The sequence below is a fragment of the Juglans regia genome, chromosome 3 (genome assembly GCF_001411555.2).
Source record: "Juglans regia cultivar Chandler chromosome 3, Walnut 2.0, whole genome shotgun sequence".
NCBI classification, from domain to species: Eukaryota; Viridiplantae; Streptophyta; class Magnoliopsida; order Fagales; family Juglandaceae; genus Juglans; species Juglans regia.
The window spans coordinates 34,235,869-34,258,738 of record NC_049903.1 but is presented as its reverse complement, the minus strand read 5'-3'; the positions used below and the strand labels follow the sequence as shown (position 1 = coordinate 34,258,738).

Sequence of the window (22,870 nt, the reverse complement as noted above, 5' to 3'; positions counted from 1 at the left end):
AAGGATCCGTATTTATGATGACTCTACTGATATCAGGGCCAGGGTCACCAGAGAATGAAATAGGCGTATATCTGCAGCTATTGATTGCAGAGTTGAAAGAGTTGTGGGATCAGGGTGTTAGTACATCTGATGCGGCCTCGTCGCGGGAGTTCAAGATGCATGCTGCAGTGCCGTGGACAATAAATGATTTCTCAACATACGAAAACTTGTCTGGTTGGAGTGGCTTGTCCTGTTTGTAATAAAAATACACAGGATGTCCTGTTTGTGTAAGTATCATTGTTATAAATCTACGTAACATTTTTTAGAATAATAATTTATTACAGTTTCAAACGGATATGTCTCCCAAACGCAAAGCAACTCATGTGCCATTTCCATTCATTACTGACTCCCCAATTGGTTCACCTGCCATGAATGGTGGGCCAAAATCACCTAACTCAGAAGAAGGTATTTTACCAAATTAAACTCTACATTTATTACTCGATTTAAGTAATATACATTTTCAATATATTAGTATTTAATTAAAATGTGGTTTAATTACTATACGTATATATAGTTGTTGTAAGTCAGCGTCGAGGTCGAGGCACTCCAAAGGGTGTCTGCATATAGAAAGTAAGGAAAACGAAAAAAATTAAAGTTGATATTTCTGATGATTACACCGGTGGTTCTGGAAATTCGGCAGCTTGTCTTGCTTCTTGTGTTTGTACCCTTACTCGCACATATGCATTAATGGCTACATCCTCTGTGGCTAAAGTTTTCCAAGATGTGAAAGACCACAACAAAAATTGTTGTCTGACAATAAGTTACTTAACAAAAAATTAAGTATAACATGTTAATTTAATATTAGTTTGTATTTATGCTAATTGTTTATAATTTTTTGAAGGACGAGTTTGTACTTAATTTTGGCCGGCGAGAGGATTGACTAACGGTTGATGAGTTAATGTCCAATGCATTTCGGAGGCACAAAGGTCGATGTCATGCACACTATCAGAAGTTTAGTATTGTAACAAAGGTGCGTCAAAATTCATTCCAAACAATGCCACCAAACGAATGAGAGAAGGTTTGGAATATGTTTGAAAATCCTGCTTATTAGATAATTTCGTGGCTATCTTTTTTTATAATAAATGATTGATGTATTAAAGATATAAACATAATGTTTTTTCTAGCAACGGAGTATTGCGAACAAAGTAAATAAATCAAATTTAACGAAACACTATTATGCAGGTTCTTAGGGGTGGGCAGTGGGCCCCGCCTAGCTTCCGCTCCCCCCCCCCTGACGCATGGCCAGGTGGGCAACCCCGCTCCTCATCTAGGGCCCCTAGCAGGTGGCGAGAAGGGCCCAACCCCTCCCCCATTTATATATATATATATATATATATATATAAACATAAATATATATTTATATTTTACAAATTGTGTATATATAAATATATATTACAATTTGTAAGACTTGTTCACAAAATATGCATTGACAAATTTTAAAACTATATAGTTTAAAAACTAATACATTACAATTTACACAAAATATGTACTAACAAATTTAAAAGTTATATAGTTTTTAAATTATAGTCATATTTACAAGATTTAAATTTATAATTTGGATCTAGAAATGTATTTTTAATTACTTTTACACTTATAAATAACTTTTAAATCAAATAAATATAGTAATTTTTTTTAAGTGAAAAGAGGCGGGGAGGATTATGAATCTGCCCTGCACCCGTAGCCCCGGGGCAGCGGTGAAAACCCCACCCCCTGCCCCATGGGGGCGGGGTGAGGGGAAGCGGTGCCCTCCCCCCGTAAGGGGCGGGTAGCACCCTTACGGGTTCTCGATCTTTTCATCGTTTATCTAAAAAAATGATAAGTTATACTAGCCCCTGTTAGATATTAACCTATATTCTTTTCTGATTTAAATTCTAATATAGAATTCCCTTTTGCAACAAGAAGAAAGTCCTACAGACTATAATATGACTCAATTGTATGCTAAAACAGATAAAAATCGTAATGGTGTTTGGGCCAGTCCCGAAGCGGAAGCAAATTATGTAAGTTTAAATTTTTTAATAATATTTTTATTACTTATACTAACTTTAATATTTTTTTTGTAGGACAAGATGATATCACTTATGGAAATTGCTGCAGATCCATCTGATGAATTATTTGTCACCGATGTTCAGATCTTTTCTCAAATTTTTGGATCACGTTCTGGATATTTGAGGGGCTTAGGACGTTGTGTGAAACCATTATCAACATCATCATCCTCTTCTCAAGTCAGATTGAATAACAAAACTCAAGAATTAGAGGAAGCAATGCTTGAGATAGAACATTTGAGGTCCAAGGAAAAAAAGTTACTAACCAAATTAAATCAAGTAGCGAATTTAGAGGTGAGATTAGAAGAAAACATGCAAAAGAATCTGGAGCTTCAATCCCAAAAAATGTTTGAATAGTGGCAATCAATGATGCCCCAAAACTCTATGCCACTACCACAATCCTAAAACTTATTTTTCTTCAATTTTCTTTTTATTATTTTGTCTCAGAACATTTGAACAAATGTAATGTTTAAATTATATTATTTAATATTAGAATCGTATTTTTAATTAAAATCAATTATGCATCATGAGTACCATTTGAATCGAAAATACTCAGTTCAAACGGTAATTCTTGTTCCCTTGGGTTTGAATTGAAAAATAAAACCATTCAAACAACCTCAGAAAAATCCAATCTGTTCGAATTGTAGAACCTAGCCTTAGAACGGACTTCCGTTCGAACAGTCGTTTTATCTTTGAACTGGCAGCTATCGTTCATATTAATTGTATTCGGACAACAATTTGTATGTTTGAATAGACCCACTCTGTGCGTTCGAACATGATCAAATATATTCAGTCGTTCAAATCAAGTTTTTGTACTATTCGAATTGATGAGAGTTGTTCGAACGAAAAGATTTCCATTCGAATGGATTTTTAGAATGAAAATGTTTCGTCTCAGAAAAAAAAATTCTCGATTAAATGCTTACGACTGATACTTTCCAACTTCATCCTTAAAAGTAATTTTTTGAGACAAAAATCAAATTTGTGTAAAAAAAGCCTTTTGAAACGGGTTTTTAAAGACAACTTAAAGGTAAATTTTTTTCTTCTCAAAAATATTTTTGAGACGAAAATGGGATTAAAAATCATTTCACTTGTAGTATAGATATATATGTACGTGTGAAAGATTGACCATTGAAAGTCTAAGATAAGAACAATCTGGTTGGGAAGATCATTAACACGTACACATAATATCCCGTGAAGCACGTACGTACGTACGTACGTAGCAGCTAGCATCTTCGACACGTAGCCACCTTCCCAACTGGACATCCATATTTGGCCGGCCAGCATGTCAACGGCCACCCAATCAATGACTCCTACATATGAATAACTTTCCAACGAACAGTGGACACGTGAGTAAAATCTCGTGTCTATGTACAGGTGTAACATGATATATATCTTTGCCATCTCTCGTGACTCTAATTTCAAAGTCCTGATCATCATCTAGGTTAATTTGACCACCCGATCGTTGGATATTTATCCTAATTTGAATATGCATCAAATATATATTAATTTATTAATGCATTAGTAGTAATTCATATATAAAATTTTCCAAATTAAGGCGCAGCGTATTAATATATGGATTAAAGACTGATAATCTTGGTGGCTCATTAATTAATCGTGCATATATGATCAATTCTAGATGATCTTCTAATATATTTTATTTTTCTTCAAGAGTTGAAATAATATATAGCTTTCTGATCAATTGAGATCAACAGATGATCAGTCTTCGATCCATTTTATTTGCAAATTAATGGTGACTTTTTTTTTTATTTTGTTATGGCGTTTGTACGTCTCGACAGTAATTTTAAGAGTTGGTTTGGATTTAGAGATGAAATAAAATAATTTTAGATGAAAAATAAAAGTAGTTAAAAAAATATTATTAGAATATTATTTTTTAATATTATTATTATTTTGAGATTTAAAAATATTGAATTGAGATTTGAAAAAGAAGAATTATTTATTATATTTTATGTAAAAATTTAAAAAAATTATAATAATGAGACGAGACGAGACAAGACACTTTCTGAATCTTTATTTTCACGTTTGATACAAATAATTAACTAAGCCCATGGGTTTGAACTCATTTGTACGTATATGTCATTCCTATTACAATGTGTAAGACTATTCAAGAAATAGGGACTTGGCAGCTTATTAATATAGAAGAGTTTGTTACAATTGTAGTTACTATAAAATCTATGAAGATTTGTAGAAATCAGAAATACAAGTTTGAATTCAAATATTTAAAAATACACAAGCAGTTAAGATAAGGATGTGGACTGAGGTTGTTGAGACTTTGAATTATATGATAACAGAACATTATCTTCTAATCTCTATGATGATGAGCTGGAGCTATTCAACTGATCTTGTAGTAGCTTAACACAATGTACGTACGCAGGGCTTAACATTTCATTAACCAAGGCAAAATGCATGACGTTTCATGACATTGTCTGCTTGTGTGACAAATAATTCAAATTGCAGGTCAAATTCACGGATAACTAGCTTTTTTAGGTTTGGGGGATGGGGGATCATATGCTCATGTTTGAAGGGATTATGGACTTGACCAATTAAAGTGAAGACTCAAACCTAATATTATATATATTGCACGTACAGATCATGATTTTGCAGGCCGCCATCTCAATTTATAATAGGTAAATAATTAATATTTTTGCTCAAGTAATAATGATATATTTATATATGCACGCGGCTTTGAAAAGGAAAAAAAAAAAAAAAAAAAGAAGATGAGGAGATCCCATTTTGACCATGATTATTTTCTTCAAAAAGAGAAATTAAATAAGAATATATTTATACATATATATATATTCAAAATATATTTAATTTAAAGATAAATATATTATATATTTAAATTTAAAATTTTAATAAGAAGAGATGTTGTAATTAATCATATAAAAGCAATATATATAAACAGTCATCGCAAAAATTAGACGATTAATTAAGTCCACATATTAATACTGATTTTACAATATGCAGACATGATAGTTTTATATATGTATATATACGTACAAGCTTAAGCTGGCAATATTCATGAATGAATATATATTAAACTCACCTAATAATAGTACATGCAAGCTAGCTAGCTATAGAAGGAGAACCTGAATAATTAAATATTCATTAACGCACCTCATTGGCAGTTTGGTCGATCGGCTAGCTAGCTAGCTGCAGCAGCTTAAACGTGTATTAGATCAAGCTCCAGTACCTTGCATTCATGGTCTGTATTAAACTTAAATTAATTAATTGCTTTTGATCAATCTTCTTCGATCCCTCTCATCATCACCTCCCCACTCTAACTCTAATTCACTGGTACTATAAATTAGCTTCCTCTCTTCTTCTTTTTATCATGAGCGCTACTATTATAAGTAGCTCTCTCTTCACCGATCGAATTAGATCCCCACATACATACACAGACTCACCTACAGAAGCAAACACTCGCGATTATGGCCGCCATAGCAATGCATTTTTTTCTCTTCCAACTCATCATGTTTCTATTCAACTTACGTCTTCATGGCGTTTATGGAGACTACGGTGGCTGGCACAGCGCCCACGCTACGTTTTACGGCGGCAGTGACGCTTCTGGCACAATGGGTACGTATGCCTAAAGCTTGTCATGATTTTATATATATCAATATACATGGCGTGGTACGAGTATCTTATATATAAAGTAGTTGTGTCAATGCAGGGGGAGCATGCGGATATGGCAACTTGTACAGCCAAGGATATGGGATTAGCACTGCAGCTCTAAGCACTGTTCTATTCAACAATGGCTTCAGCTGCGGAGCTTGTTACCAATTGAGATGCAATGACGACCCCAAATGGTGCCTCCCCGGCACCATCACCGTCACTGCCACCAACTTTTGCCCTCCTAACTATGCTCTCTCTAACGACAATGGTGGCTGGTGCAACCCCCCTCTACAACACTTCGATTTGGCAGAGCCTGCTTTCTTGCGCATTGCTAAGTATCGAGCTGGAATCGTGCCCGTAGTCTTCAGAAGGTAAATCGATCATATTATATAAATTCTTGAACTTTTTGTTTCAAATTAAGCAACGACCTCAAATAAATATGGATGAATGTGTATGCTTTGTGATCAGGATCCCGTGTGTGAAGAAAGGAGGCATAAGGTTCACCATCAATGGCCATTCTTACTTCAACTTGGTACTGATAACAAATGTTGGGGGTGCTGGCGATGTCCGGACGGTGTCAATCAAGGGGTCGAAGACAGGATGGAAAACCATGTCAAGAAATTGGGGCCAGAATTGGCAGAGCAATTCATACCTCAATGGCCAGAGCCTCTCCTTCGAGGTCACCACCAGTGATGGCAGGACCGTCACTAGCTACGATGTTGCGCCGTCCGGTTGGGAATTCGGACAGACCTTCGAAGGAAACCAGGTACCCCTGCGAAACTGAATGTTGATGAAAACTTGTTTAAAGAGTACCGAAGAGAGAGTACACATATAATTGGTAAGTTAATGCCGAGGGGACAAAAAGCCTGGCTCATGCTAGGCTTGTTTATAACATAAAAATAAAAATCTGTAGCTTGGTTGAAACTGAGTGTTGAGTTAAATAAGTATCTTCAATTTCATCCACCTGAATTTTGAATTGGAAAATTCTATATACCATACTACCATCTTATTTCCATCTCACTAAATATGATATGACACATTTATCATTATTAAATGATAATTTATTGTATACTTTTTTATCATCTAATGGTAATGAATATGCTACATATCACTTAGTATGATTAAAATAAGATGAGAGTGTGGTATACCATTACTCGAATTGAATTATATTACAATTATTAGGATGCAATCTTCTTCTTCCTCTTCCCCTCCTCCTACTCCTCTGTTTATGCTATATTTAAGTGTGAGAGGGATGGTCCAGTTTCCTAAAAGAACGATGGCGTCCTAATAGGGAAACGAGAAGTTTGAACGAAAGCATTCCATAAATTGGAACGATAACCCCATCCGCAATTCCACAACATCCAAAGAGAAAGAAAAACATCCTCAAAACAACTTAACTGCAGACTTGACTTATTGTCGAATTATTTACAATCGTAAGTGTGCAAGCGTGTGGCGCAATTATTTAAAAAAAATAAATAAATACGATATCCATATAAAAAAAAAATTAATTTTTTAATAATACACCTCACTTTTTTTCAAAACGATTGCATACTCATAACTGTATGTAGCATTCCTCAATACTAATACATATTTATTACTCGAAAAGGGAAGAATACAAAAATCAAGATATCCGATACATGCACGAATGGAATGCATGCATGGGGGGGCGTACACTGATGAAGGGATCAAAATTAATGTTCATGACGTACGTGTACAAACCGTTTCTATATATAAAAAAGAAAAAAAGAAAAAACAAGGACCCATAACTAAAAAAGATGGAGATCCCTTTGTTTTTTTATTTCAACTTGTCCTGTTCGGAATTTGGAAAATTTCTGGAGCCGGTAACTTGGCTAAAACGGAAACATTATAAAGAAAGAAACTCTTCTGTAGGGGGGAAGAAAAAATGGCACCCTCTTTAGGTTTGACTACCAAAAATTTCTTGGTCCTTCGGGGAATAGAGAGATTGAAGTGTTCTACAGATTCCAGCCACCAAAAGTGAATTTACAAAACCACCTAAAAACACATCCTGTCCTGTCAGATCCCCATTCGACTCGGTCGGTCTTGCACTGCAAAAGTAAAATGCATGATGAACACAATTATATACGCATCAAAAATAGCATTTGTTGTACCTAACAAAAGCCAGCAGCACTGCACATCATTCATACAAAACCATATAGATAACTCAGTAATTTAGCAAGGAGTATTTGACTCTCAAGACAATTTTCCCTTTCTCCACACCAAGCTTTCCACCAGTAACCAACCAATGACCTGGAGGATCTTCAGGCCCTTTGCTCATCTCAGATGTATCAACAAATTTAACCAACTTGTTTCCAGCCAAGTTTCCCCTTGAACCTGAACTTGAGTCATCCGTATTACCATTACTATCCGTGGACACAACTTTCTTTGACTTATCATTTGGAGCATGGTCCCACAAGGATCTTCGTACTGTACAGCCCGGCAACCTAGAATACAGAAGTTTCATGTACAAGACATTTCTCGACCCAAAATCCCACACACCAAGCTGAGCTCCAGTGACAATGTAGACACCTGCGAGGTCGCCTATGAAGGTTTCAGGATTCTCAACCAGTGCAGTACTCACATGAGAGAACTTTTTCCATTTTACTGGTTCAAACCATCGACTATCTTGCTCCTCAGGTCCCTGCCACTTGGGAGCACCAATAGCCACATGGGTGTCCCAGTATGGCTGAAGGATCTTTGGAAGAGATGCCATGTGTTGAAGATGGATATATAAGCGATTCTGCTTGTTTCCTTCTAGAAATAATCGCAAGCCTGTTACTGGCCTACGCCCAACTGATATCTGCATTTACATGAAGGCAAAAATTGCTTAAATCCACTGAATCAGGAGTTGTGAGTTGGAATGCCTATTACAGACAGACAAAGTATTTTCCAAGCCTTCCAAAAAATGTGAGACTAATGTTTTGTCATAAATTGCCAAAGTTCATACCTGCTCTTGGCTAACATAAAGTTTTTGCCCCATTATGCTAAATTGCAAAGATGGGCAAACAGGTTCCTTTCTTTGGTGGCCAGCAATCCTATCATGTACAGGGGCCCATATCCTAGGAATCTGAAACTCTAGAAAATATCTCAATTCTTCAACCTGAGGCTTATCTGTGCACAATTATCCAAAAGGAATTTAAAAAAAAAAAAAAAAACACTTGTGAGAAATCTTTGTTGAGCAAATGAGATTAAACAACTCCAGCTCATCAATCATGAAGCTCAGGGTGCCTTACATTCGAGATAGAGACCAATAGCACGAGTTAGATGCTCCTTTCCTGCCACTCCATCAAGGAGAGCTGTTATAGGGGAAAAACTCATCTCAATGACATCTGGGGAAGACCGGACAGTTCTTGCCCATCGGGTATGGTTTTGTTCCAAATCATCTCCTCCCCTCCTTCGGAAGATGACTGTCACATCCTGACTCAGTTAAGGTTCCATAAAATCATGAGTTCAAGTACAGTTAGTGATTCAAGGACTAATGAGAAACAAATTACATTTCCTGACCGTGAACAAAAACTTGGGCTCTGCCACCCATGCAAATATTATTATCCAATCTCCAGCACCAAAATATCTCAAAATTACAAAAATTAGGGCAATATTCATTAGCAGAGTATCTTTTTTATAAAAAAAGGAAAAGAAGAAGATATGAGTGCATTTCATGCAAATGTGTAAAGGAAAATGAAAGCTCCTATGAACAAGCTCATTGAAAAGAACACAAATACTTAAAAAAAAAAAAAAATAGGAAAAGGAAAAAGGTGTATCAAGAGCGCTGGTGAGTCTATAAATAAATAATTGAAGTTTCAACTTACTTCTTTCCCAGTAAGATATGGTGCAGCAGAGGGTTGAGGATATATTCCTTGGCTGTTGAACAAGCCAGGATCAACACCCTGCAAAATAAAATATTGTAATGATAATTAAACAAAAGAGTTACCAAAGAGGTCATTAGTTCCTTAAAAGCCAATGCAAATGAAGGAAAAAAGAAGAAGAAGAAGAAGAAGAAGAAGAAGAAGAAGAAGATATTCCATGGAACTAACCTTATCCTTCACTTTCATTTGACCTGAACTTGTATAGCTTTCCATGTCAGAAAACCTCTGGTTTCCAATATCCTGAATATACTTTTTAATCTCCATGGTTGACAAAGGGGAAGATTTATGCTGCTTAACATAAATGACATCTTTACCGCCAATAGTTACAGATGTAATGACATGCGTCCCAAAATTTTCAATAAAGCTGTCAAAAACAGAAATACTAATTAGGAGCAATTGAGAGCTAGGAAATCATTATTTGCCTTATAAAAATATCAACATTCATACCTCGCCAAGGACGGTGGGTCCCAAAAAGTTGGAACCGCCTGCTTGACATTTTCTTGCAACACCAATGGGGTTTTCATAAGCTGAACCTTGGCAAGTGGAATATAAAAGCCATCCATTGACAGGGTCTTTGTGGCAACAACATCCATATTCTTTGAACCAGTGAAACTAAATGCAGAATTAAAACTACCTAGAGGAAAACTTCCAGATAGATTAGCCTTTTGATTAAAATACTCCACCATCTGCAGTTATTCGAGATAAAAGTATGTTACAACAACTGTCATTCAAAGCATTAACAATCGGTACAAAATGCACTTTTAACTTTCAGAATATATTTACACCATCTATTCTGCATTTCATCCTTTCTTTCTCTATAAACAGCCCCATTCACCATTGGCAATGTGCTTATCAATGCCTTACAGATTATGACAAACACCTTAGTACCACTTAAACATCAGAGCTGATGTTCCGACTTTCGATCTAGAACTCTCAAAATCATTGGATTCAGTTCAAAGGCTCCCTTTTAGTATGCCTTTTATGCTCTCCACTTCAAAGGCTCCCAAAACTCGCTTTTTTTAACCATTATTAAGTTATAGTCATTCATTCTCGTCCCTTGGCACAAGTGGTCGGGCAGAAAAACCAAAGATCAGAGGATACTAAAGATATGATTGAAATAATTACCATAAAAACTAACATGGGTGTCCAAAAGAACTAATAAAGTCGAATGATAACGCTACAGGCATAAATGAAACAAGCCATGCTTTGGGACGTTGAAGTTCAAGTGACAACTCCTTCCAAGCCAAGAGGGCAGCATTGGTGCCATCGAGCTTAGCCCGGATGCAATCAATATCAAGCATGACCCAAGTTTAAATACTCCCTCCTATCTTCCATTTCACTTCAACTTGGACTTGGTTGAGTTGCCCCAAAAAAAAAAAAAAAAAAGAACCCAGACGCTAAACACACAACAAAAACAAGAAAATGGGAGACTGAGCCCAAGCTCACGCACCATCACAAGCCCAAGCAAGCTGTCCCTTAAAAAAACTCAGAACTCTGCAGTTAAGCATGCTTGGGTGAGAGTAGTATTAGGATGGGTGAACTCCTGGGAAGTCCTCATGTTGCATCCCTCGTTTTTCAATTTTCTTATAAAAATAATCCCTATCAACACTTACAATACAACTAGACCTAAATAAGTCCATGTCATTCCCTTTTAAGTATGTCCTTTTAATAAATTCTCAAGGGGATAGCTTGATGTTCTGGCTGGTGAAAATGCTAAGATGAGTGCACAGTGAGCCGAGGAGATTTTAAGGATTAAGAATTTATATGATGGGATAACAACGATACGGTCCATTGATTTTGATCTCTAGAGCAAAATTTTCTTCTTTTGCCGCAATTAAAAAAAACTGCTAGGAAAAGTCCGTCATTTTTATATCCATCAGACTACCATTTTGATAAGTAATATTCAATGGGTTTCAGCTATTTTACTTAATGGAGGGACTGTTCACGAGTTTTTGTTTTCATTTCCTAATCTTAGAATGTAATTAGGTGTATCATTTGTATTCTTTCTGTGTATATGGGCTTCGTCTACTGCATTTGATGAATAAAATTTTATTACTTATAAAAAAAAAATCATTTTGATAAGTAATATCTACCAGAGTATCATGTTGCCAAATTAAGATGAATGCTAGTGAGATGGCAAGTGCTTTCTGGAATGACTTCTTCAAACAAATCAGTTTGGCTTGGGTAATGCCCAGAAGAGTAGTTGACCTTGTTTACTCTCGAAGAGAATTAGGAAGCCCATAGATTGAAACAATGTGGAAGATGGTTCATGTTTGCGTAATATTGTATATTTGGACTGAACAAAACAATACAAACTTTGAGGGATCATAATCATATTCTGGAGGAGCTCAAAACTAATGTTTTAATACTCTTTTCCTCTGGACAGCCTCTAATGACTGTCAATGGGCTAACTCATACTGATTTTCTTGTATCTTTTTCTTTTTCTAAATAGGTGACTCTCTTGTTTGGACCCTGTGTAATTAGATGAATATTTTGAAGATGAGTTTTATAAGTGATACTAAAAAAAAGTACTGTAAAATTGTCTGTTTCTTTTTGGAGGATTGTAAAATTCTCAATTAGGCGCAAGTCTTTCTCCAGTTTCTTTGTGGTAAGCTAAAAAATAATTGAAAAATCGGATGATAAAAGTCCGACGAGTATTTATCAGCGTATAAAAAAATATCGCTAATTTAACACAAGTATTGGGAAGAAATAAATAAAAATTCCCTTGTTAGATGCAATTACCCAGGATACTCAAATTGGGAAAGCTGGTGTTGAAAATTCCTCCTTGCTTAATAGGTAACTATGAACGGATTTCTTGCACACCCTCGTCATAGGGTATTATGTACTGCAGCAACTTCTCCAATTCACGGTCGATCTACTATGCCTAAGACTCTAACTCAATCCCGATTTAAATCCTAAACCTTAATCTTGCATGACGTTGCCAATAAATCCCCAAACAAGATACAATGCAAACGAACAATAAAAGACCAATATTGGCGAAAAGACTTAACATCCAAGATTTTGACGAAGGTATTAAATATATGAACTAAACAGAGAGTGAAGGATACACAAATTCATACCTCATGGAAACTGCAAACCCCAGAAATCTGGCGACCAGGGGATTGCTGAGAGTTCTTGATGTCCCTGGGAACATTGGAAACAACTATATCATCGTACAGCGGAAGATCCCAAGTGTGTTCTTCGTCAACTGCAACAACCCTCGACCCAGCCGCTCCTTTACAGTAGAGCAACCTCGTATCATAGTTCACATCGAAGCCTCTCCCTAATGCCTGTACAGAGTTTACAGCAGTTTGCAAGGCTGCTGCATTGTCCACCATTTTCTCATCAGAAAATTGACTTTTTCTTTGATCAGAAGCAGACCCAGTTCGCGAAATAGACCCAAATAAAAGACCCAGTTCCCTGATTGACTAATTGAACTTAATCATGAAAACCCAAAAGAAATTGAAGTGTTTTGGTTTTCATTCCCGAATCCAAGTAAAACGAATGATCAAACGCTTCTCATTCCCTCTCCTCTCTAGCTCTACCAATAATTTGACCCTATGAAGACTCGAAGCAATTATCGATGGCGATCTCCTCTAGATCTTGAATCCAGTAATGATCAAACACCCGCCCCTCTCTCTACTGCGTATGCAATCTCGCTCTGCAAAGTCTCCTACTTTCTCTCTCTACAAAGTCTCTTTCTCTCTCCCAGGGTCTCTCTTTCTTCTACCGATCTTTAGATTAATACACGTAAATATTGTCATTGTTTGGACGTGGGGTTGTGTTTAAATGTTGAAGTGTGTTAAGTTGAAATGATAAAATATTATTAGAATATTATTTTTTAATATTATTATTATTTTAAAATTTAAAAAAGTTGAATTATTTGTTATATTTTATATTAAAATTTAAAAAAATTGTAGCGATGAGTTGAGATGAATTAAAATATGAATAAATCCGAAAAAATCTCGTTCCGGTTATCCTAACATTACGTTCAGTATGACCTCTCTATATAAACTTCTATAAATATCCAATTTTTATTCTCTTTCGTGATTTGTTTGGTTATTTAGAAATATAGTAACGTTGTAGATAATCGTGTAGTGTAAAAAATAAAATTTATTATTAAAAAATTAATATTTTTTAGTAGATTTTATATTTATTTACTTTTTTTTTTTTTTTTTAATTGAACGGCACTTATTCTGTCTTATAAATCATAGAATTTTATTTTGGCCATATTATAAATCATTGAATTGAGGAGCACTGACTTGGGTCTATTTTTTCCCCTTACGAAAACCTGCTGTTCTTTGCGTGTACACTTGTCTGATATCCTGACCGTTGAGTCATAATTAATAAGGACATGGATGTGTAAATTTAATCCAGTCGTTAAGGGGTGCGAGAATGTTATTATTTTATGAAATCCTTTAAATGGTCCTTTTAGAAATCGTCAAAGTCAGAAGTCAAAACAAAAAAAAGTTGTACTGGCTGAGAATTCACACCTGGGTTTCCAAATTTCTCATTCCTTTCATTAATAAAAATGAAGTTTTAATTGGAAAATTTATTATTTTCATTCAAAAAATGGTTAAATTCTTCTTAGAACGGGAATAATTGTTAGTAGATCATATCTTTGGTATGATTAGCCTACGAGAAGTATTAAGGCCCCACCGTTTGAATTGAAAACTCACATCAATTCATCTTATCTCATCATTATAACTTTCTTAAATTCTCACACAAAATATAATAAACAATTCCACTTTTTTAAATTCTAAAATAATAATAATATTAAAAAATAATATTTTAATAATATTTTATTCTATTATTCATAAACCATCTCAACTAATCTCGTACAAATATTAGATAAAAAATCTTACGCGGTAACGTAGCTTACTATAATATGTTAAAATTTATTTTACAAAATAATGAACTTATAATATAATGAATCTTATTAAACCATGTTAGTTTGTAAATTTTATATAATGTGTGGACTAAATATTTCTCAATTCTCATAATTAATTACCAGTTATAAAAAAAATTATGAAAAATGATATCTATATTTCCAGTTTTACTTACATAATCATACATACTAATGTGTCAGCTATTGAAAATAATAAAAATTTTAAAATCTGAAATTTAAAATTTAAATTAAAAAAAATATTAATAAAATAAAACTGTCACTCAATACATATAATATCGTGCATAAAATTATGCGTTGCTAAAAAATTATATCATTTATGACGCGCTAGTATGGCCATCTCCACTGCTTGATTAGAAAATAGACTTCCTAATAAAAAATTAAAGGCAAACATTAGAATAAGATGGGTGTTTAGTACTTGTTTGGAAATAGATCTCGTCTCAAAATTCTAATATCATCTCATCTCATTTCCTTCTCAAACATAATTTAAATATAAAATTTTAAAACTAATCATTATGACTTTTTCAAATTAATCAATATAATTTTTCTAAACTTTCAAACAAAAAACAAAAACAATTCAACTTTTTCAAATCTCCAAACAAAAATAATATTATAAAATAATATTATAATAATATTTTAACTTTATAATATTTTTTATTCAACTTTTTCTCTCTCATTTTCCAAAATTCAAAAAATACTCAACTCAAACTATTTCATTACTATTTACAAAATATGTTAGTATTATTCACAAAATTCTCATCTCATCTCACTCCCTAAACGAACCATAGTTTCTTCAATTGTCGTTACCAAATATGGTGTTAGGAGACTGTTATGATCTTGAGGGTTAAACGCTCAACCAAATTAGTATATAACAATCCTAAGACTTTTGAATTAATAGTTGAATCTTTAACAATTAATATCAGAGCAAGAACCACGTCACGAGTTCAAGTCATGAAGGGGGTGACCTATAAGCTAGATTAAAATATCTTGATACTATATATGAGCATGGTGTTAAATCATTAAACATTGATTTTTTTTTTATAAGTTAAATCATTAAACATAGATAGATAAATGAAGCTGCTAAAAAGAAAATTAGAATATTATAATCCTAAGAGTTAAAAGCTTAATCAAATTAGTATCATTAGATCAATGTAAATTTCTCTTTAAGAATAGAGGATCCTATGATATCTGGCGACCAGCAAAAGTTCTACTTCCATACTTCTGGTGCTAATTCAAAGAACACTACTCTGCCACTTGGGTGGAAAAACTTAATGAATGAAGATAACAACTTGGAGACTATATCCAAATTGAAATTCGAATTTTGGTGTCTACTTTACATTATGATGTAAAGGCTTGTAGATTGTACGTCCGGATTGAAGTGATAATACTTGTACGGTTAAACAGAGAACCAATCTTGGCCCGCGAAAAAGATAGAAAAAACGAGACTCATCATCATGGTCTAGATTGAACTGATAACAGTTGCATGCTTGATCTGCCTTCACCAAAGTTAGAACAAGAAAGCGGGGGGAATCGGGGGATTGGTTACGTGAATACAAAGCACATTTGAGCACATTCTGGATTTGGGTACGCAAGAGATGGGAGTCAATGCAGAAAAATCTGGCCAGACTAAGAAATTTCATCACCTACCAAAAAATGAAAACCCTAGGCTGCTTCATTAGTAAGCATCTTCAATGAGAGTAGCATCTATTAACAGAATATGCCCTACACATTGGTCTCCTTTACATCAGATCGGCATCAACTAGACATTGCCAAGTCTTCCCGTCACTTTTTTTTTTTATTTTCCCAATGAGTTTCCCCATCAACATCAATCTGTTTCAATATCTTCATCGTTTAATAGTCATCACATCTAGTTAATTAACCACAATTCACTTGGGATGATATATACGCACTGTCGCATGCCATTTCTTGGGTTGGAACAAAAAGAAAATATTCAAAATTGAAAATTTTACCCGCTCATTGTGAGTTCTTGGTCCTCTTGGCAGAAAAGAGCTGGCGAAGAAAAGCAAACTTTCCTCTCGCACGTCCAGAAAATTCAGTCATGGTACCATTACTAGTCGCTGCTGCCTGGGTATCAGAGTCCGGTAAGGATGATGCGGGGGGTGAGAGTGTGAAGAGAAATGCATTAAGCATGCGGATGATCTGGCTAAAGCTTGGCCTCAGGTTAGGGTCCTCAACCCAACATGACTGTATGATGAAGGCAAGATCAGGAGAGAGATCCTCTGGAAGACTAGGCCTCTCTTGCTGCATTCTCAAATTCACAATAATCTAGTCACTAACTAAAGGATGTTGATTTTAGCATTCATTATGCACAAGCATGTTACAAACGTGAACAGAGGCATGGTTTATTCTCAACCTGCATTTGATAAAGTAGCATCGGCTCTGAAGCAAGTCATGCAATATCAACGGGACAGCAAATATAACATGATGACCAAATGCAACAAAAGCAAATTAAATAAATGACACTTTTTGCACCTTGAAAGCAGCAGCATAAGCAGCCTGCAAATTGGACATGCCTTCAAATGGCATGCGGTTGGTTAGTAACTCCCATAAAACAATTCCAAAACTGTAGACGTCAACTTTGTTGTTGTAATGTTTCTTCTCTCCCTGACGCAATGTCACAGTGCTGTACAACTGCAAAGACATGAATAGATTGTATAAGATTCCAATGATTGGTAGGAAGGGTGCTATGCAATGTAAGCAAATCCATAAAACTCCTGCAGTCTTGATGAAGAGCAGTACTAAAAATAAGGAAGTTCTCTCCAACCATTCAACAGAAAAACTCAATTGACACTTGTCAAATCCCAAGGGAAGATTGTCAGCAAGTTTCTGCTTGAATGCGATGTGTCGAACCAAAGCTTATGGCTCATGGGGTCACGCAAATAACAAAAAAAAAAAATCAAAGGGCAATGGAAAAATATATAATAAGGGTTAACTCAAAGTTAAATAAACTGTTGCAGTTAATACTGACATCTGCTAAGCCAAAGGAAAGATAAAATTAAGACAAATGTGGATGATAATATCAATAAATGAAGAAAATGGTCTAAACCATCAAACCACACTTCTTATTCCCCACACAAGTCAGCCCTCACATAAAAAATAATGTCAACCAGTGTCGTTGAGCTTCACAAAGCAGAGACCAGAAATATGAAACTACAAAAACAAGAACTTATTTACGAATTTAACATGTGCCCTTGATTGATGACAGCTTGTGATAATGGTTGACAAGTGACTTACATGGAGTTGACTTGCAGATGTATATGCATTTACATTTATCCATATGGTTCTTGTATACATCAGTGTACATGGTTACTCCTTTTTTATCAAAAAAAAAAAAACATTTATCCATATGGATCTACATTCCTTCAGTACGTATGCAAAAATTACCATAAGCTATAATCAGATACTAGGTTTAGAAAATAATACTCCAGAAGATAGGGAACCACATGGACCATGGATTGAGACTAACGGCCAAAAAATGACGTATTACTGAGGTATCATTAATCACAGTTAAATCCAATTTACTAATTCATCACACTCCAAATGACATCGGCCAAACTAATGCCACCAATTCTCCAAGGTAATTATCACAAACTAGTTCGATTGAAAATATAAGTCCTAGCTGACTTGCCCCAGCTCTGCAATGCATGTGTGTTGATTGTTTGTTTAAATGCATACATGTTTTTGTTTACGTGATTTAGCCTTGACAATCGTGAATATCTCTCCATCTTAATGATCAATTGCCCACCTTCCAGCAAAGACTCCTTTATCCATTTACCTCATACATAGTATAATCAAGGGCAAAATAAAAATGTGTTTAACAAGAGAGAAACCTCAGGAGCCATCCAGCGGTATGTCCCAGTTTCTGCAGTCATCATCTCTGTCACAGATTCTTCTCTTGCAAGACCAAAATCTGCAAGCTTCAAAGACTTCTGACTTGCAGTAAGCAACAAATTATCTGCAATAATTATTTTTAAAACATATAGCTGTTAGTAGGTAAAAAGAATAAGGTTGGTTACATAGGGAACTATAAAGAATGACTAATCCACAAATTATAACTCAAACATGACTGGATTTAATTTGCATTTCAATAAGAATAATCGGGAACTCTAACTTAAAAGCAACTAAATAAATTTACATCTAGCAATACAAGCATGCTTTCTACATCAACGAATATTAATTTTTGAGATAACAAAGGTTGAATCGACGAAGTGTAACCACTGTAACAAATGAAGAGAACAATCCAATATAATTAAAAACCCAACTTAAATTAACTAGAGCCAAGTCCAAGGATGAATTGCATAATGCACAGCACAGAGGATTGATAAAATAATTTTTTTTTGTAGTTTTAAAAGTATCAGTATAACAACCATATCGGATAGAATGGATGAATGTACAAACAATAAACAAGTCAGTACCATGCATCTATCATTAGCCAGTTCCAATATAACAGAGGATTGATTAAATAACAATCAAGGAAAACAGGAATAGCTTTGTACTCATTAATCATTAGCTTTATATGATTGGTATGAGTTTTATGTGGGAAAATGAAAGAGACATAGGAACAGGAAGAAAACATACATTAAGAAATAATTCCATTGTGTATTACACCATATTATTGGGAAGTACCTGGTTTCAGATCTCTATGTATTATCCCATTGGCATGAAGACATTCCATGGCTCGAGCAACATCAAGGGAAAAATTTATAGCCACATAGAGGTCTAATATGTTAGGACGAATACTATTTAAATACTTCCGGAGTGACATTCCAGGTAACAACTCTGTCACTATCACCATTAAAGGGTCCTGACAAGCTCCAATAAACTGCAAAAGCCAGAAATGAGCTATGCAAAGTGAGAAGAACCAGATAGAAATACATGAAAAACAGTTAGTCACGTATGCATAAAAGGAAAATACTTCCAAGAAATGAACTAGATATAAATATGCATATACCTACCAGTAAAAAGAATATCAGTAAATTGCAGACATGTTTTATTGGAAACACTTACCTTGACTAAATTCTCGTGTTTAACACGCGACATCATATTAACTTCCCGCGCAAAACGACTTTCGAGGGCAGCTCTCTCTTCAAAAGTGCTCCCACGATTGAGGACTTTAATGGCCACAATTCGATCACCATACCTGAAAGATATTATTCTAGACCACGGTAAGGAGGACAATAACTGCCAGACAAACTTTTCCTGTAGAAAGAACCAGTGCTAAAGAAAAATGTTTACAGCTCATTCAATGACATTGGAACAAAAAGGTAATGTTTATATACACAAAAAGATTGACAGTTACATTCATGCAAATACATGTAGTAAACCTTATAATTCTTTTCAGAGGAATCGTAAGTCTGTAGATGATAGATACCAGCCAAATGAAGTAAAACTAAGATTGACCAGTTTCCTAAAAATCCAGACAACACATGCGCAATACTAATCATCAACTTAAGCTAACTAAGCTTTTATCCTCAGATCCTGTTACATACGAACTACAGTGCCATAAAAACCTGTATTAAGATGAGCTCACATAAACTTCCTGGCAGCAGTGTTAAGAAAAAAGATTAACATAAAATTAATTAAGTTGAGACAAACAAAATACACATTAGATTCCCAGGCTGCCACAGAAACAATGTAAGATAACAAACACAAGACAATTTCGCGTAAGTTTGCACTGACCTTCCTTCATAAACTTTTCCATGGGCTCCCTCACCGATTTTCGTCCCGATAAAAAGCAATTTCGGATCAACTAGCAGATTCTCATCGATGGTAAACTGTTCCGCCGTTACCGACCCATTCTGCGTGACCGATTTCGATTCATATTCCCCCTCTTCGCCTCCACTGTTCTTTATGCTGCAACTCATGGTTGCAACCTCAAACTACACCCGAATTTCTCATTTCAATCCCCTCAAAATACATGTATTTACACAGTTAACATCATCCGAGTTTGAAGAGGTCAGCTTTCATCCACTATTCCTTTCAATTTCCAAAGCATATATTAAAAAAGCCGAACCAAACTCGATTCCTCCTAATCTTGTAACTTCCTGTTCCAAACGAACCATTCAGTGGTACTAGCACCACCACCAATACAACTTCATGGCCATTTATATTTAAGAGCAAAAAAGAATAGTCTTCATAGACAGACTCTTAAGTTTCTCACCGACTAATTCTCCTTAAAAAGTAGCCTCCGTTTCAAACTCCCAAGAACTTTGCTTGAGTTATAAGCTTTGTTTAAGAAAAGAAACCCTGAAAAAGGAAAGAAAGATAAGATAAAAGCAACTTACAGCCGACGCTAAATTTTCCCGAGAAAATTTTTCCCAGAAACCATAGGTAAAAGCATCAACGGCAACTCTCAGATATACAAAAGTTTAACTAGGCTTATAATTTCAGAAACCCTAAAAACCCTTCTCTCTCTCCCTCTCACTCTCTCAGCTCTCAGCACAGAGAACAGGGGGGGCTCCGATGAAAAGCGAAAATTTATTTTTCCGAGTATCTGTTCCGACGAGGGTTTAAAGGTGAGGGGCCAGTGATGTTTGGAGAAAAGTGATTGGCGAATGGTAGTAGGCCACGTGGAGAGCAATTGGTCTTGGAGGTCGCAGTATCAGCGATTTGGACGTTGTTGGTCGAGGATGCTGAAATGGTGCACTCGTATTGAGTAGAGAGACAAAACTCAAAAAGACCCGACCCCACTTCCTGTATGGCTGTATCCTTCCTTTCTCGGCTCGGCTCGGCTCGGCTCTCTTCGGCTCCCGATCCCTGCCCTCTCTCTCCACTTTATTTTCCTCGTGCTCTATTTAATAACACATTTTTATCTCTTTACTTGTTTTGTGTTTTCTTTTCATGTTAAAAGACAGGGGATAGGAAATATTTACAGGATGATATGAGATAAAAGATTAATAAATAATAATAAAATAATTTATAAATAATAATAATAATAAAATAGTTTAAATTATATTTTTTTATTCCGTTTAAAAAAATAAAAGAAAAAAATTATAAAATTAATATATAATTTTTTAATCTTAGATTTATTTTGAAATTTTAAAAAGATAAAATGTTTATTGTGTTTTGTTTATAAATTTGATAAATTGTAATAATTAAGGTCTCGTTTGTATTCAAAAATAATTTTATCTTATCCCATATCATCATTATAATTTTCTCAAATTATCATATAAAATATGAGAAATTCTATTTACAGTCTTCAAGTGGGGACTGCATATACAAGTACATTATTAAATGAGAAAAAACATAATTTTAAGAATGATAATTTTATAATTTTAAAAAATTTTAAAGTTAAAATAGCTTAGCCTTACATTGCAGTCCTCAAATAGGGATTGTATCTAGTTCATAAAATATACTAAATAATTCAATTTTTTTAAATCTTAAAATAATAATAATATTAAAAAATAATATTTTATTTAATTTTTAATTTTTATTTTAAATTATCTCATCTCAATTCACTATCCAAAGGAGATTAAAATAATAATTACATGAAAAAATTAAATATTTAAAATCAAACATATTTCAAACAACCCCTTACCGCTAAATTAAAGAAACCTCCAACACTCGTCAATTATAATTTTCCTCCGATCAATGTTTTCCTTCTATTTTTAATTACAAAATTAGTAGTTTAGACTTTTATGTTTCATAAATTGGGATTACAGTTTTGAACGTTCCAAAAATTTTATGGATCGGGTATTCAAATGCATTTATGGTAGATTGGGATCAACCTTTAATTGCCTTTTTTGAGCTGATGAAATCGACAAAATATTTGGATAAACAAACAGAATTAAAAACGTGAAGCTTATTTTTTAAGTGCCCAAGATATTATATGTATATATACTTAAAAATAAATAAATAAATAAATTGTAAGGCGAGAAGAAGAAAATGCGGTTTGTGTTTTATAAATAAAAAGAATAATTCTGCTTATCGTTTTTATATACTACATTTTATTTATTTTTATTTTTTTGTAATAAATATATTATGTATAAATAATAAGTAAAATCATTTTAATAAAAATTAAATAAAATTAAAAGAACTAGCATGGGTGTGCCTAGGGGTGTCAAATCGTGTTAACAGGTCGTGTTTGTGTCGTGTCAAGACATATATATTATACTGTATAGGTCAACCCTAACCCGACCCGTTAAGCTTATCGTGTCAAAATCTCAAAACCTAACGCGACCCAATAACATAACGGGTCGTGTCGTGTCAACCCGTTTTGACCTATTTATGTAAATGGATTGAAACAAACCCAAAATTAACCTCTTTAATCTAGTTAAGTTTAGCATAATTTTATATAAATGTTAAAATCACAATATCTATAAAAAATATAAAACTAACTACAAGTC

The 22,870-nt window shown here is 34.4% G+C and overlaps 3 protein-coding genes across 4 annotated transcripts; 1 reads left to right on the top strand and 2 right to left on the bottom strand.

Moving 5' to 3' along the window:
• The first annotated feature begins 5,393 nt into the window (after positions 1-5,393).
• Positions 5,394-6,985, top strand: LOC109021491 (expansin-A8-like). The gene is made up of 3 exons (XM_019004127.2): positions 5,394-5,678; positions 5,773-6,085; positions 6,183-6,985. Exons 1-3 carry the CDS (start codon positions 5,531-5,533, stop codon positions 6,496-6,498), a joined length of 777 nt encoding a protein of 258 aa, XP_018859672.1. The 5' UTR covers positions 5,394-5,530; the 3' UTR covers positions 6,499-6,985.
• Positions 6,986-7,794: 809 nt separating this feature from the next.
• LOC109021492 (MACPF domain-containing protein CAD1-like) lies at positions 7,795-13,320 on the bottom strand. The gene is made up of 7 exons (XM_019004128.2): positions 12,679-13,320; positions 10,046-10,284; positions 9,767-9,962; positions 9,542-9,619; positions 8,966-9,149; positions 8,680-8,843; positions 7,795-8,532 (listed from the first exon to the last, which is right to left on the bottom strand). Exons 1-7 carry the CDS (start codon positions 12,934-12,936, stop codon positions 7,897-7,899), a joined length of 1,755 nt encoding a protein of 584 aa, XP_018859673.1. The 5' UTR covers positions 12,937-13,320; the 3' UTR covers positions 7,795-7,896.
• Positions 13,321-16,127: 2,807 nt separating this feature from the next.
• On the bottom strand, positions 16,128-21,029 carry LOC109021493 (serine/threonine-protein kinase STY13). Of its 2 annotated transcripts, XM_019004130.2 has the most exons (7): positions 20,686-21,029; positions 20,205-20,569; positions 19,533-19,665; positions 19,152-19,347; positions 18,356-18,480; positions 16,998-17,156; positions 16,243-16,766 (listed from the first exon to the last, which is right to left on the bottom strand). In XM_019004130.2, the coding sequence occupies exons 2-7, from the start codon at positions 20,387-20,389 to the stop codon at positions 16,479-16,481; spliced, it is 1,086 nt and encodes a 361-aa protein (XP_018859675.1). In that variant the 5' UTR covers positions 20,390-20,569; positions 20,686-21,029; the 3' UTR covers positions 16,243-16,478. The 2 variants fall into 2 exon arrangements, with proteins under 2 accessions (XP_035544718.1, XP_018859675.1); XM_035688825.1 differs by having other exon boundaries at positions 16,128-16,766; positions 20,205-20,976.
• Between the last annotated feature and the right edge of the window lie 1,841 nt (positions 21,030-22,870).